This window comes from Equus przewalskii, chromosome 30 (assembly GCF_037783145.1).
Source record: "Equus przewalskii isolate Varuska chromosome 30, EquPr2, whole genome shotgun sequence".
Taxonomy (NCBI): domain Eukaryota; kingdom Metazoa; phylum Chordata; class Mammalia; order Perissodactyla; family Equidae; genus Equus; species Equus przewalskii.
This window is the reverse complement of record NC_091860.1, coordinates 9,344,992-9,362,056: the sequence shown is the minus strand read 5'-3', so window position 1 is coordinate 9,362,056 and position 17,065 is coordinate 9,344,992. Positions and strand designations below refer to the sequence as shown.

At 42.0% G+C, this 17,065-nt stretch overlaps 1 protein-coding gene across 1 annotated transcript in view; it reads left to right on the top strand.

The window, feature by feature from the left end:
* The window catches only part of GAD2 (glutamate decarboxylase 2), a 78,478-nt gene extending 73,601 nt beyond the window's left edge, over positions 1-4,877 (top strand). The window contains exon 16 of the mRNA XM_008529164.2: positions 1,184-4,877. Coding sequence (XP_008527386.2) covers positions 1,184-1,357 — 174 coding nt within the window. The 3' untranslated portion in view covers positions 1,358-4,877. The remainder of the gene's footprint in view (positions 1-1,183) is intronic.
* The last annotated feature ends 12,188 nt before the right edge of the window (positions 4,878-17,065 follow it).

Genomic DNA, 17,065 nt, shown 5'->3' with positions numbered 1-17,065 from the left:
TTGTCAGCAAGGACTCAGGGAGCCCTCCGTGTGCATCCAGTGCTGTGTTGGTAAACCACAGAGGTAAAAGACACTGTGCCTGCCCTCCACGAGCTTACAGTTGAAGTACGGAGATAAAATGTCTTTTCTCATAAGAAGACAACAGGAAATTACAATATAGTTAGAATCTATGGATCAGGATCAAGGATTTATGACTTAAAAGAGAAAAGATGCTAATGGACTAAAGAAATCAGGAAAGTCTTCATAGTGGTTATAGGACTGTGGTGGAGCCTTGGTGTGTCTATAGGATGTGAACCGGAAAAGAAAATGGATTCTAAATAAAGAGAAGAAGTGTGACATGGTAAGACCGAGGACAAGTGTGAAGGGATAAAAATACGTGTGGTACATTCAAGGCATATTGAATAAATACGTCTTGTCAGAGTTGAAGATTTATTTTGGTGAGCAGTGGAAGATGAGTCCTCAGAACTGGGTGACAAAAGGCATTTGTGCTGAGAGAAAGAGTTTGAATTTAATTTCATACACAATAGAGAACTACTGATGTTGTAATCATCAGTCTGGCATAAATACGGTAAAATCTTGCCTGTGATCCACTTCCGTAATGTTAACTCCTTGTGGGTTCAACTTTTTGCCTCAGCTGATTCTTCTTCATTATTAAGGAATATATTTCAAAATATCTGATAAACCAAGGTAATGCAAAAGGAGAATGAAAAGAAACTAGAAAGCTTTAGGGTCTCAAAAGCCTGCTTATTTTCATACATCACTTGACATTGAGGCTAACCTCTTGGTAACCATTCTCTGAACTGTGTCTTATTTCCAATGTTTTTACATTTACTAAGAAGAAAAAAAAAAAACCTCCCTCAAATTTTGTATTGCTAAACTATTTAGCCTTGGAATCAACACAAGATTCTTCCCATTCTCCCAAAACACTACCTGGAAAGTCAAGGATAAGGTGGCAAACACTGCTAGCCTATCATTTCTTATTCCTCTTGTCACCTTCAAGATCTTGGATGTATTGAAGTGTCCTCTGATCCCAAGAAAGCTTGGAAACAGTTCCTTCAAGGGAAACAAATAGGAGTCTGACTGTTTAGTTAAAAACTAAAAATGCTACTGGATATTGGGTTCTTTGACTAAGGGAAGAGTTGTGGGGGAAAGAGTCACTGTGTTGATCTGATCTCTCCCACAGGTGGCCCCGGTGATTAAAGCCAGAATGATGGAGTATGGGACCACAATGGTCAGCTACCAGCCCTTGGGAGACAAGGTCAATTTCTTCCGCATGGTCATCTCAAATCCCGCAGCAACTCACCAAGACATTGACTTCCTGATTGAAGAAATAGAACGCCTTGGACAAGATTTATAATAACCTAGCTCACTAAGTTGCTTCAATTCTCTAAGTAGACAATTAAGCTGTCACAAACTGTGTGAATGTATTTGTAGTTTGTTCCAAAGTAAATCTATTTCTATATTGTGGTGTCAAAGTAGGAGATAGTTTAAAAATCAGAAAAACATTGCTCCTTTTAAAGATCCTTTCTTAAGTTTAGAATACCTCTCTAATAATTAGTGACAAAAGGCTGTGTTCTAATCAGTAAGGAAAAGCTTAAATTGTTATAAATACTTCCCTTACTTTTAATATAGTGTGCAAATCAAACTTTATTTTCACTTCAGAATAGTAGGATTGAATAGTGCCAAATTGCCCCTGAATCGTAAGAGGTTCTTTGGGGTGCAGTGAAAAGGATAAAGTAAATATAAAATGTGTGTTGACAATAAAAACTCTTGCCTTTTTCATAGTATTAGAAGAAAAATTTCTAATTTACCTATAGCAACATTTCAAATGTATTTAAATACATATAATTTTACAAAGGAAAATATATATATTAAAAAGAAATCCTATTTTGTAACATATAGATTTTTATTTTATATGGGTTATACAAACTGCAGGGGCAGATATAAAAATTAAGCCAGATTTTTTTTTTCTCTTTCTTTTAATGGAGGCACAATGAGACACTTAGAAAAGTTATTTTGAAACATAGGCCCATGAAATTCTTCAAAAGGTATGATGCCTTCTTTCTATTCGTGTTATGGTTTATCGCACCTCTAAAGTCAATATTGCAAAATAAACACAAAAGAATACTGCAGGTTCTTTAAAATGATTGATCAGATCAACAATAAGATTCTCTTCTCGTTTAAGTTTTCCTCCCAGTTGACCCTTAGCAGACCCTCTCAGTAAGCGTGACAAGCCAGGCTGCATCTGAGACTAAGTTAGGGTGATTGCCTCTATTCTGCTTACCCCACTTCAGCCTGTTTTGAACAGAAGGTTGATGCTGGGTCTTGAGACATCTTCCCAAACAGTATTCTTTTATTAGGTCGTTTGAATTAATTAGAGAAAAATAGAAATAAAATCTAATCAGCCAGAGCAATGAGGAACAAAGCACACTCTAGAATGTGGTGAGCCCAGGAAATTAAACTTGGCCTTGGGAGAAGAGATCTCTGTGTGAGAATCATGACCTCATCCCAGATGCCATATTGCCACTGTCCAGGAAGAAGTCGTTTACCTGCTGGATAATTGCTTATTCCCATTCCCTCCCTATTCCTACCCACAAAAGTCTCTCCTGCTAGGCTCCCCATCACTGGGATCCCCGATAATTAATTTCTGCTCCACGGGTGGTTGTTTTCCTCTCAGGAAATGAACTCCTCACCTGGGATTTTGAGACGGCATCTTAAGACCTTCTTTTATCTGTCTCCCATCAAGATCCCAAGTGCCCAGAGTACACAGAGATCATAAGATCCTTAGAATTCAAAATAATATTTTAAAATCATCCTTCTGCCCTTGCAAACCTGATGGAGAGACAGGAGCCAAAAGGAGCTCCCACAGATATCTATGCAGCCACAGACTGTCAGATTCCAAGTGCTAGTGGGAGGACCACTGACGCACATATGCAGGCTGCAGGTGCACGGTTAGGAACATTTGTCCTTTCTGTATGGACCAGTCAGATCAATAGTCAGAAAATCTACAGGTATACGAGGGGAGAAAGAGGACCCTGTCCTTCAACAGATAGAAATGCTCTGTAATATAAACACAGGATCCAACTGTCTGAAATCTGCATGTGCTTTCCCCTACATTCTTTCTCCCAAGTTCTGTATGAAAACATTGGTATTTGAGATGAGCATGGCTTTGGGCCCTTTCTGTCTAGGAAGCAAAGGGATTCTCTCTGACTATTAGAAGAAACTCTTTATCTGTGCCCCAGAATTTCATGAAGGAATAAACCTCCCATTCTAGGCTGTGTCTAATGGCCAAGCATCTCTCTCCTTTCTAGAAACTGGCTGTTGAGAATAAGCAAACAGCCGACCACCTATCTTGAGCCTCAGGCCACAGGATCCCACCTCAAAGGCAGAGACACTGATTATCAAACCTGCTGTCCTGCCTGGAAAAGACAGCAGAGGCCAGTGCCCTGATCTGGACAGACCCCCTGAGCTCCAGGATGCTTATACCTAGGGGTACAGATCCTCTATCAGAAGCGACTGCTTTTTAACTTGATGGTATGACAGAATTTAAAAGGAAGAGCATTTGTGCCTATGTTTGAAATTCCAGCAAAATAGTTTTTACCAATAGGTTGTTTCCCCAACCCCCTGTCCTTCCAGATGGTTCCCCAAATTGGCTAGAAGGCTCGCTCAATCCCATGTGGTGAAATCCCTTCCAACCATAACCAGGGAAGAAGGTAAATAAAAGCCTAATAGGCGCCAATAGTTTAATAAAATAATTTTTAAAGTAGGTCTGTAATCCACTCTGGAGGGAAGGAGGAAAGAAGGAAGGAACGAACGGAAAAAGGAAAGGAGGAAAGAAGGAATTGTTCGACATTAGCCCAAATTCCCAGTGCCAAAGGCCTTGATGCGAGACCACTCTTGACCAATTTTAGAAAAGTTTGGTTTTAGCTTTAGTCAGAATTGACATGGCCATTTTCATTTATACAGCAATATTGTGTTTATTATTTTAAAATACTTGAAAAAAAAGTGTGGTATGTCTTTATCTGAGACATTGAAGTGGTATTGACTTCACATGCTGTCACAAGGATGTGAGGAAAGAGAATGAAATCCGTTGTGTGTGTAACTGTGTTGCCTTTATTATACTGAGAGTACTGTCTTGTCACCTCAGGCTGGGGTTGTGCACTTTAGATCTGAGCTGTACAGTGTTGCAAATCCACATGTGTTGCTGTAAAAGCTTGTACAATATTTTATTGATATGTCTCTTTCTGTGTGGTAGCTGTATTGATATTATGAGAACTGCATTTGCATCTCTTCCTGTACTCGCTCTCTCTCCCTCTCTCTGCTAAACTGTACGCCCTCCACATCAGCTCTAATAGAGAACATGCCCTCGGTTCAGCTTTCTACTGAGACGTCTCCTTGGAGAATTGTGTGATTTCACAAAATGCAAGGTGAAGGCTCCTTCGTCTCTGGGAATAGAAGAAACTAATTAGGGAACGTCACAAAATGCCAGAATTACAGATGTGGACCCTGCTGGGGTTCAGAGCAGATTCAACTCCTCAGAATATGGCCAAAGAAGGCACAGGTGTACATATAGAGGCAGGACAAGGAATCAGGCGACCTAACAGTGGGTACCACCTTGCACGTGCTCTCCTGTTTTCCAATGCTAAGTACCAACACTGTGTATTTATTAGTTAACGTGTGCCAAAATACTGTTCCCAATTGGTGTTTCTGAAAGACGTCGACATCTCCCCAACATTACTCCATGACTAAAGACAGAAAAAAATAAAAAATAGAAATATGTGGCAACCTGTTCTTACCAAATATAAACTTGTGTATCATCAAAGTATTTTATCTGTGTTGTCTCTCTAAACCCAAATAAATGTATCAATGTGAACACATCGCAGGCTTTGGATGCTTTTTTCTGACCTTGCCACGTTGTGGGGATAATTTTTAATGAATTTCCTGAATGAATGGCTCTTCACCTGTCACAGAGCTCAGAGTGTCTTCCGGTCCTTGTTACAGAAAAAAGCTCTTCCTTCTGCAGTGGCCCCTACTATAGCTTTCTGAAGGATATTGTTTACCACTCTGGTTTCTCCATCAATCAGATCCAATCTTTTTTTTTTTTAAATACTTTATTATGGAAATTTTCATGTACATAAAAAGTGGGAAAAATCATATAATAAACTCCCAGGAAAGCGTCACCCAGCTTCAACATTTACTGATTCAGAGCCTGAATCGTATTTCATCTGTTCTCCCACCCTATTTCCTCCCCAACACCAAATTATTTTTATATGAATCTATAAAAGATAAGGACTCTTAAAATAAAAGTCTTCAAGACGATTATCACAGCTAAAACTATAATAATAACATTGCCATAATAACATCAAATATCCAGTGTGTGCTCTCATTTGCCTGATTCTCAATTCTCTAGCGAAACCCATGGCCCATAGCCTGAGGCCCAGGAAACCCAGTGAGGCCCACACATCATTCAGGACGGCTGAGACACAGAATTCAGGCGCACAATACAGCGCTATACACACACGTACACACTTGGGCTATGCACAGGCTGTTATGTATTTTCCATTGTGTTGAGTTTGTTTCTGGACCTCTGTGTGCTGTGAATTTTGGAAGAATCACGTGTTCAGGGGCTTTGCCTCCAGGATCGTAGGGGTTAAGAAGTGCAGCAAGGTTAAAAACTAGAAAGTCATGGAACTTAATTGGTGGAGCGTATAAGAAGTGCAGCAAGGTTAAAAACTAGAAAGTCATGGAACTTAATTGGTGGAGCGTATTCTGATGTGCCTATCAGCTCCAGGCTGCCCCTAAGGGCTTGAGATGCTCTTAATGATATTAGTCTGGAGTAGAGATAGACTTCCAGCAGATGTGGGGGGTGGGGGAGGACAGAAAGGGGAGGAGGAGAGGAGGTTTCTAGAAAATTTCAGTATGTTTATAGGGGAACCAATGGACAACAGCCAAATACAGAGGGAACACCTTGCACCTTCCTGCCTTGTTCACATTACTCCCCCAGCCAAGGAAGCATCTCCCATTCTCTGGGGAGCAACGTCTCGTGGATGTCGTTACAACAGTCCCTTCTTCATGAGGTTTCTCTGTGGGTTAAGTGAAATGTATGCATAGCACTTAGCAGGGTGCTCCGCACCCAATAAGTGCTCAACAAACCTTGTTCTTGTCATGATGATGGTAATTGTATGTGAATTCTACAAGTCAGTTCTTGTCGCCTCCTTAAGCACGCACCCTCTTCTGGATTCCCCAACTACTTTCTCTCGGTCAGTAGTGTTCACTGGGCACCTATCTAACAAGTTCAGGCTGGGTATATCTTTTGCCTTTTCTCCTGCCCGACCAATGTTGATGATAAGCAGAGTCTGTTTCTTATCCTTCTGTGTTATCACCCCTCCCTCCTTACCTCCCTCCCACAACACACACGCCCCTGACAAAAGTCTCCAGTCTCCAGTGGTGTCCTACCAGCAGAAGGCACCCCATCCATAAAGTCACTGGATCATCCCCTGCTGCGTGATGTGACCTTAGCCAAGCCAGCTTCCTCAGCTGAGAAATGAGGGCAGGCCTACCTGATGGCCAAGGAAGAATGTAGGTGGAAGATGTTTAAGACTACAGATTTATAAACCTAGAAAGGCCCTTAGTTGTATTAATTAATTCAGCTAACCTTTATTGAGGGGCTATGATATGCCAAATGTTTTCATATATTAACCCAGCACCTTCATTTTATAGATGGAAAATTGAGACTCAGAGAAGTTTCGCCATTTTGCAAAGTCAGTGAATTCACAGCACCAGAAGCACTTTTCGATGAGTTGACACACCTGGCAAAGCCTCAGCACACTGCCCACCCATTCTAGACAGCCTGGCTTCATCTGGTCTACCATCTCTCCCTACCTACATCTTCCCTTCCACTGTTAACACTCTCCCCATGCTCAGTGTCACACAGGCGTTTTCTGACCCTGCCCCAGGGCCTTTGCCCTTGCTGTGCCCTCTGCCTAGAACTCTATGGCCCCACAATTTTCCACAGCTGGCTCCTTCTCAATCAGGCTGGGCTCCAATACCACCTCCTTGGTGAGGCCTTCCCAGACCAATGGATCTAAATTTCTTCACTCTCTAGGTCACTGCGTTTGTTTTTTTCATAACAATTTTCTCATCATTTATTTCTCACAAACTTCTAGAATGCTGTAGTGGGAGGTGACGATCCAAACCATCGCTATCCACAAAAATTTGTGATTAAAATCAGAATTTTCTTCAACTCTATAATTGTCAAAGTGAGAAGATTGATGCATGCATGTACGAGAAGAGCAACATGCCCCATTCTCACATCCTGATAATATACAATCACTAAAGGCTTTTTAATAGTGCCCTGCCTGATACTAATTTTCCCTGATCACCCCCCCCCCCACCTCAAATAGAGCTTAAAATGTGCTTTTACATGGTTCTTCACATTTTAACTTGGACTTCTTACACTCTGCTTTTATGAATTAGATTTTTTTTAATTTAACTTTTGAGCTAGCTAACAGAACTGTTGCCTACTCCACTTAGATCAACACATCTAGCTCTAAAATTAAACCCAAGGCAATGTTCGGGTTAACTCGCTTTTTACCATCTGAGATAACTCTGACTGAGGTTCCATTTGTGTTTTCCATCAACAGGGCCAGCCAGAGCAGGCGAGCTCTTATCATTGATTTGCCTATTAAAACACATATACACGAATATATGTATACTTGTATATATACATGTTACATATACACACTTACACTTATATATATAGATCAAAGTGCACACGTACACACACATCCATTATAATTTAATGGACTTAGTGGTCCAACAATAAAATTCTAATTTGTTTCAGTTATTGAGCAAGTACTCATCAAACGATCCATGGCTCAGAGTTCGTTTAAAGAGAATTGGAGGGATAGATTTTCCCCCAAAATAAGCCATGGAGCTATGAAAACACACTGTGAACATTTGGTTGGTTAATAGGCATAACTGTCTATGTTTATGAATCGGAGAGGCCTGGGAACGAGGAAGGGCGGAGAGCAGGCAAGCAGGGGAGGGCAGCAGGCTCCAGGAAGTCCCTGAGTGACCGTCACCACCTCGTCAGCCCGCTGTTCACCCTTCTCCCAGCCCCCGAGCTTTGTTACGCCAGTGATGTCTGAGGAAGACGTGAAATAAAAATTGCTTTAAAAGAGGGAAGTAACTACAAATGCACAATTTTCTGCCATCGAGAGAGCAGATGATTGCAGGTAAAAGGAAAGATAGGATAAAACTTTTGAAATGAGAGGCCCAGAGGGTGGATAGAAATAGACCAAAGACCATGTAAGTGAATATAGTCACCTCGGATCCGGCATGCTCCTCAGCTGAGGGACTCAATGGCCCTTTCTCCACACACAGGCTCACTGAGTCCCCTCCCAGTAGCCCAATGCGAGAAAGCTACTTCCATTTGCCAAGTATCTCACTAGAAGAAAATATCACGAATGAGAAAGCCTGACTCGCTTTCACCTTCGCCACACAGCTGTCCTCATGCACCCTCAGGAAAAAAACACTGCACTTTTAAAGGCTTCATCTGCGTACTCTGCCCCTCACCAGCATCCATGTCACCTTGAATCTATTCTCCAGCTGTTTCTCATTTGTCTTATCTTTCCGTTTTACTTTAAGGGCAAGGACAGGCCTTCTAGTCACAGGCTTAGATACCTGGAAAGACTCTGAAAGACCCTCTAGTCCAGAGCTTCACAAACCCTGGGCTGGGGCCCCAGGCAGAATAACGACACCTCCAGTCGGGGGCAAAATAATCTGAAGATGACAAAGACAGGGTTTCGCACAGCTGAATCCATTCAGACGGAAGGTCAGTCTCTCTAGTCTCAGCTTACGTGCCTGTTACATTTTGTTGTTGCTGTTCTTCATTAATGCCCTACCATGTCTAAAATGATAGTGATGATATCTTATCTGGCAAAAGAAAGAGTTAGAAACTCTGCTAACTGCATTTTGTATGAAAACCGTAAATCTAAGAACCACTAATTCCATCAAATCTTTCAGATACCCCCGCTCCCCAACCTCCATTTCAAGGCACTTAATCAGACTTTAATAAATGCTATTTCAATTGACTTGAATATTTATAAGTCAAATTGAAAGCTTTGAAAGACTGTAGATTGTGCTGTAGTCTACATGTTGCTAGAAGCTACTGATTTGCCAATAATATTTTCATCTTCAGATTCACACACATCCTGATACCTCTTGGCATTGGAGTCCTCATCCTTGGTTGTTTGCACTTTATTGCAATTTACACAGGCGGGTGCTATCTTTGGCTTCACTCCGGCAATGCAAAATAATGAGATTTTCATCTTTTTTTCCAAGGCAACCACTTAAATATATTAGAAACCAAGATCTTTCATGATGTTTCGAACAAACAAAAAACATTCAAAATTAGTCTTTGATCGATGGATGAGAGTTGTGACCATGAAATATTAAAGGCACCTCTTTGCTTCGCTCTGCTAACTTCAGATGAGAGTGAGTTATAGGGTTGTTCATGATCTAGATGTTTCTCAGGCTCCAGTAAGTAGAATGGCAATTCTTTTTCGACTTCACATTTCGTAAAGTTTCCTTGTCTGTGATTCAAACAAATTTACATGTGTGACGCCATTTGCCGCTGCATGGAAGCTGACAAGTCTCAGCAACATATATCAAAACGTCCACTTAGGAAAGCACCTGGCTTAACATCTGTTTTTGCTTGTGTGAAGGAAGCTCTGATTGGAAATTACTTTATTTAATGCAGTGCTTTTCTTTATTCTTGGATCCCGGTTAATTCCTAGCGGAAGTCTGCAGGAGGGGAGAGAGAGGGAGACGAGTATGAGGTGAGAGAAACAAAACTGCTATTGTTGTTTTAACCTCTTCATCCCAAAAGGGAATTAGAGAGGGCTTTTTTCTTCTGGCCTTCGAGGAGCTGTAATGAACAAATATCTACATCACGTGTGTATATGAGTATTTTCAGACGAAATGACTAAAAGGATTTGTTTCTGTTGTAAAAACAATATTATCCCAATTCATATGAGACTTTTAAAGATGTCCCTATTCCCATCCCTCAGCTGATGTTTCCTTCATGTGTAATAGTAAAAGGATTCCAGTTACCATACTAACCCAACTGGCATTGGAATCACCCGCCCAGTGTTTATGATAAAACTACAAATTGGAGGCATTAACTGTGGAAGCCTTTTTGTCCTTGATGTCTCCTGAGGCACTAAGTCCTATTAATTTCCTTCCTGGGGACTTCCACGGCCAAATAAATACCAATCAGATTTAGTTACGAGTGCTATAATTTCACGGGAGGACACATCCTAAAGGGCTGGGTTTGCGGTGGCCTGGAAACCTAGGCTCCTGCCAGGAGAGGGGATCCCTGTGCTCATGTGTTCTTTCCTCCATTGAGGCAGCTGCTGGAGCAGCAGCTGGAGGCAGACAGCCTCGCCTCAGATGCCAGCTCTGCCATTTATTAGCTCTGTGACCCTGAGCAAATCACTTAACTTCTCTGAACCTCCTTTCTCTCATCTGTAGAACAAGGATAAAGATAGCATTTAGCTCACAGGGTGATAATGAAGATTCAAATGAGAAAAAAACTCAATGCTTGGAATGTAGCGAAAGTTCAATTGGTATTGATTTTATTTTTATTCTATTCTGCTGCCTGTAAGGACCAGGCTTCAGACGCAAGCCCTTCATCCTACTTAGCTCACCTAGAGAAGACTGTCTGCAACACACAGAAGATGTGACAGCACCTCCCTGTAGAAAGTCATTTTGTGAATCATGACTGCAGACAGCAGGCTGCTGACTGGGGCAGCCCAGGTCACCTTAGCCTTAGCTGTAATCGAGACCGCAAAGAGATCGAGCAGGGCTAGCAGGACAGCTGAGGAAAAAGGAAGAGCAAGAGAAAGTAAGCTGTTTAGTTGGGAAGAGTGATCCAGTCCTTGTTTTGAACCTTTTTCCCCAGGGCACATCCTTGCCTCAGACAGGCACCCATCCAAGGTAAGAAATGACTTGGCAAGTCGGCTTTGGCTTCATTGAAACTGCTAATATGGTCACTTACCCAATGTTTGTCAGCCTCCATTTATACAATGAGAATGAATCATTGGGGCACACTGTGAGAAGGAAGAGTGACGTGGTCTCCCCCAAGCCATTTTTTTCTTTCTTTTTCTTGAAGCATATTCAGCATATAACATTGTGTAAACTTAAGGTAGACAACATGTTAATTTCATACATTTATATATTATATATTGTAATATGATTGCCATCGAAGCGATAATCAGCATCTCTATCATGTTACTTAATCATCCTTTCTTTTTAATGTTTGGAATCATTAACTTCTAGTCTCTTAGCAAGTCTGATCATTTTAATTCAATATTGTCTAAATTTGTTACCGACCACAAGCAGGTCTGTTTGCCCAATTCACAACAGAAAGACCAGATACTGAGGCAAAGGTTCTTTTTTTTTTGAGGAGGATTAGCCCTGAGCTAACTAATGCCAATCCTCCTCTTTTTGCTGAGGAAGACTGGCCCTGAGCTAACATCCATGCCCATCTTCCTCTACTTTATATATGGGACGCCTGGCACAGCATGGTGTGCCAAGTGGTGCCATATCCACACCCGGGATCCGAACTGGAGAAGCCCCAGACCACCGAGAAGCGGAATGTGCAAACTTAACTGCTGCACCACCGGGCCGGCCCGCAAAGGTCGTTTTTTTACAAAGAAAAAGACTTTATTGCATGGCAGCCAAGCAAGAAGAGAGGAGGCAAAGTTAGGATCTGTCTGTCTCCCCACTTGGCTTTTGAGTGGGATATTTATTGAGGAGTAGGGAGTAGGAAGCATTGAGGGCTGAGAAAGGGCAAGAGGAAGTTTCAAGAGTCCTCTGAGCAGGCGCAACGGTCTTTCATGTGCCTTCATGTCGCATGTGTAAATTTGGGGGAATTCCGTGTGTCACATGCAGTACATTTTTGGCCTGTGACATCCAAAGTTCACCAATCATTCTGGTCCCTCAATGCACCTGTGCAGTGTTTGGTCAAAGAAGATTGTCACCAAGTTACTCCCTTATCTGAAGTGTCCTTGCTATTTTGTAAGACAAGCTCAGAAACTTTGGTTGATTTGTTTCTTAGTTTAACCTTGTGGCTGTGGGGTGCAGTTTCATGTTCACTATACTGTGCATTAGATCTCTAGGGCTTATATAGTGCTCATTGCAAGTTAAACAACCCTTAAGCAACATCTGTCCTATGCTCCACCCCCTCCCCCCATCCCCTGGTAACCACCAGTTTGCTCTGTTTTCACGGGTTTGGCTTTTTTAGATTCCACATATTAGTAGGATCAGACAGTACTTGTCTTTCTCTGTCTGACTCATTTCACTTAGCATAATGCCCTCAATGTCCATCCGTGTTGTCGCAAATGGCAGGATTTCCTTCTCTCTCATGGCTGAATAATATTCCATTGCATATATATATACACCATATCTTCTCTATCCATTCATCTGTTGATGGGCACTTAGGTTATCTCCACATCTTGGCTATTGTGAATGATGCTGTAATAAACATGGGAGGGCATATATCTCTTCAATGTCATGTTTTCATTTCCTTTGGGTATATACCCAGAAGTGGGATTGCTGGATCACCTGGTAGCACTATTTTCAATTTTGGGGGGAACCTCCATACTGTTTTTGATAGTGGTTGACCCACCCCAAGCCATTAAAGAGTTTCCAACGCCTCGGAAAGGAAGTAGCAAAGGACACTGAAAGTTCGGAATGGAAGGTCTTCCCTGCCTAGGATCTGCTGCCGTCAGTCCAGGCCTTGCAGCCTCTGCCCACAGCAACACACGAACTACACACTCCAGCGGGCTGACAGCCGCTTCTCTACTCGGAATCCTGTTTCCCACTTCTGGAAAAAATGTTTCTGGTGTCGATGAAAGTGTCAGAACTGAAGCTTTTTTGGCTGTAAAAAAGTAATTAAAAGCTTATTATGGCTGGCAAGAAGATGACTTTCAAGAGCAATTTCCATTTATTTCAATGCGATAACTTGGTAAATTCCAAGATAATTCAATGACACAAACTTCCTTTCTGAGGAGAGATTCAAAGAGTTTCTTTCGATTCAAATTACAGTCAGTCCAAAGGAAATCTTGCTGCTAAGTCTTTTGTCTTCTCTTTGTTTCCTTATATGTCGTTTTAAGATTGTAGAGATCAAGATAGCAAAGAACAGGGATTTTCTTTAGTATTCATTTTTATTAAATTGTTGCGTCAGGTTTACAATCCCTCTGTGCTATCGAGACGTGTTCTAGAGGGAGGAACCGTTCCTCATCGTGCGTCTCCACAGCTGGCTGGGCCAGCGCAGTGCAGGTAAGAGCGGATGGTCCCAATCGTCATTTAGCCACCAAGAGGTAAAGAAGGAGTTTCTTTCTTTCTATGTACATGCTTGTTAAAGTTGCAGAAAAACAAAGCATCCCCTCACTTCACTTTTTCCAAAGGGTGGAGGGAATTTTGGGTAAAATATCTATCAAGAATGAGCATCTATGGTTAGGCATGGGTGCGAAATTAAATTCCGACATTGAGTGTTTATCTTTGCTCCTGTCATAAGGAGCTATAAGAATTGAATAGAAAAGATTATTTAGTCTGGGAGTCAATTCAATGCATGAAGGATCCCAAGCCTCTGACACCATTTATTTAGAAATTTTAGCAGTATTCCAGGAGGGGATCGAGGGATGGAGGCTGTGGCAGAGGCATGACCTCATCCTTTTGCCTCACACTCCCCCTGAATCTAAGGCAGCTATTCCAGAACCCCAGAAGCCCCTTCAACAATTCCCAAACTAAGGACAAAATTCCCTACTCCTCAATAATATATAGTGCCTTCTCTTTATGAATTTTGAATATCTTTTCCTCATCTGTCAAATTGGGTTAGTGATACTTATCACAGAAGGTTGTAAGGATGCAATGAGAAAATATCTGTAGAGCCCTTGGCAATAGTAAGTTGCCAGAGACTGTCCCCTCCCTTCCCCCCACTCTGTCCCATGAATTCTCTTCCTTCTTATGGTATTACTAGACTCATTTCCTGATGGAATTGCTTCTGGGGAGTGAATCGGATCAACACATTCACTATGAATGTGATTGTGTGCTACCCTGGGTAGGTCTTCATAGAAACTAAAGGGTTTTTGTGTTTTTTTGTTTACAAATATCAACTGAGACCTTGTGCTTCTGCAAAAAGAGTCACGGGTTTGAGCACACTGGGAGCAGGTTTTATTCCAGTAAACTCATTTATAAGGACTTTATTGGATTCTATTTAGACAGGGCCACAAGGGGAAGACCAGATAATCACTTATTAGCTGGTGAGCAGCAGCCACCTGAGACAGGACCCCAGGTTGACAGACGCCACTGCAGTGGCTTGGGTGCAATAAGGTGACTCATGTGGGCCATGGAAGGCCTCAGCACTCAAGGAACAGAATCAACTAGGCTGCGTCTCCCACATCCCACACCTCGAGACCAGTACTTAGGAATAATCTCGTTCCACCTTCATTCACCTCACACACAGGCTAGAGGAAGCCGCTCTCCCAGTCTCTCCCCAGGGCCCCTAACAGGAACACGCAAAAGGACCGCTGTCAGCAAAAAATAACCCTAGCAGGGACTGTGTCCTGTCTAGTTCTATGTGACAAAAGAACCGTAATTATCTCCTCCTCCCTGTGCCCAATCAAGGGAAAGGAGGAAATGGAAAAGACCCTGGTCATTATTTCCTTCTGAGGTGAAATAATACACAATTTGCTTCAGGAATGGGAAGAACCACAGTGGTGCCTAAGAATATGTATGCAGCTTCCATGTTAAAGAATATATCTATACGCTATGTCATATATCTAAATTTCCACAGCTCTGCTTCCCTTCCCCAGAGCCTGTCTTCCAGGAGTCATGGCCCAGCTATTGAAAGAGTAAGTCAAGAGTAAATCAGCACAAACGTTGAATATTTGTGATGAGTTACCCGCTGGAAGACAAAGATGATACATCATAGGAGCTTTCAGTGTGACGGGAGACACAAGGAAGTAGATCAAGACAGGATGTTCTCATAATTACCAGACTTCTGTGAGGATGCCTCCATGGGAGCTCAGAGAAGGCTGGATCTTGAAGGATGCTTTCCAAAAGGACAAGAGGGAGCAAGGCAGTCCAGATCCCGAGTAGAGTGTGAGAAAGCCATTGGCGCTCTCGAGACAGAGGACAGCTAAGAATCCAGCAGGTCACTGTGGGAGAGCCCTGCACTCTGGTCGTAGAGGACAAAATGCACATTGTTGGCTAACAGGCATTAAAAAGTAAACCTAAAATAGCGTTTGTTGTGGAAGCATCTATGAGAAATGGGAGTGGTCTGGAGGGTTGGTGACAAATGCACATTTATTTCGCGTGGGTGTTTCCTAGGTGAGGCCCCTGAGGCCAGAGCACAGCTCTCAGGCTGGTCCTGTGAGAGACCTTCTGAGCACCTGCACCCAAACCTCTGCTTCAAAGGCTGGAACGCTAGTTCTGGGGACAGTACCACTCAAAGAGAAGTCTGCAGTGGAAAATTTTGCTTCTTTAGAAACCGTGTTTTCCTACAGACAGAGGATATTAGAACAAGTACAGTTTTAGAAGTAGCCATGGGTTCGGTGATCCTTCAGTGCCATATAGGCTTTAAGAAATGTTCAGCCAAGTCCAATAGAAGGGGGAAATTCCTTAGCAACTTACTGTGCTCCAAGAAAGTAAAAATCTAGTGAAAGAGTTTTCATGTGATTAAATCTATAGATGTGGAGACAATGAATGTTCAGGCACCTGAACTCCTTTCTGGGTTCCTTTCCACAGAGCATATTAAAAAGCATCCCGTCCTATGAACAGACATTTCTCCAAAGAAGACATACAGATAGCCAATAGGTGCATGAAAAGATGCTCAACATCACTTATCATCAGGGAAATGCCAATCAAAACTACAGTAAGATATCACCTTACACCTGATAGAATGGCTATAATAATCAAGACAAAAAATAACACATATTGGAGAGGATGTAGAGAAAAGGGAACCCGCATCCACTGCTGGTAGGAATGCAAACTGGTGTAGGCACTATGGAAAACAGTATGGAGATTTCTCAAAAAATGAAACATAGAAATATCATATGACCCAGCTATCCTACTACTGGGTATCTATCCAAAGAACTTTAAATCAACAATTCAAAGAGACTTGTGCAACCCTATGTTCATTGCAGCATTATTCACAATAGTCAAGATGGGGAAGCAACCCAAGCACCCATTGACTGATGACTGGATAAAAAAGATGTGGTAAACATATACACAATGGAATACTACTCAGCCATAAAAAAGACAAAATCATCCCATTCGCAACAACATGGATGGAGCTTGAGGGTATTATATTAAGTGAAATAAGCCAGACAGAGAAAGACAAACACTGTATGACTTCACTCATATGTATAAGATAAACTAACACATGGACAAAGAGACCTATGTAGTGCTTACCAGGGGGAAGGAGGGTGGGGAGTGGGCACAAAGGGTGAAGGGGCACATTTTATGGTGACTGACTAATAATGTACAACTGAAATTTCACAATGTTGTAAACTATCATAACCTCAATAAAAAAAAATCAATGGATAAAAAAAAAATCATCCATACCCACTTCAGACAGAACTACATTGCATCATACCTAGTTGTCACGAGTTCTATCAATAATTGGTTCTGCTTCTTCAAATCCACTACTTCCTCTTCCATGACGCATCTCAGTTCTGATTCTAATCTAACCTGAAATGTTGCAATAGCAGTTACTTTCTATGTTAGATAACATCCTTTTGTTTGCAAGCGATGAAAACCAACTTGAACTAGCTGAGGAGAAAAAAAATTTGATAGAATATTGGAAAAGCTCATAGAATCCAAGGAACCCCAGGAGCAGTCAGGAACCGGGAGAGGCAGTGATCAGGGCACCCCAGTGACCTTAACCACAAACCTTTATGCTTGTTCCCTCTAGAGCCCTGCCACTGATAACCTGACTCAGCTCTGCATTTCCCAGTCTCTGTCTCTTGTTCTTGTCCTTAAGGAAGAACCTAAT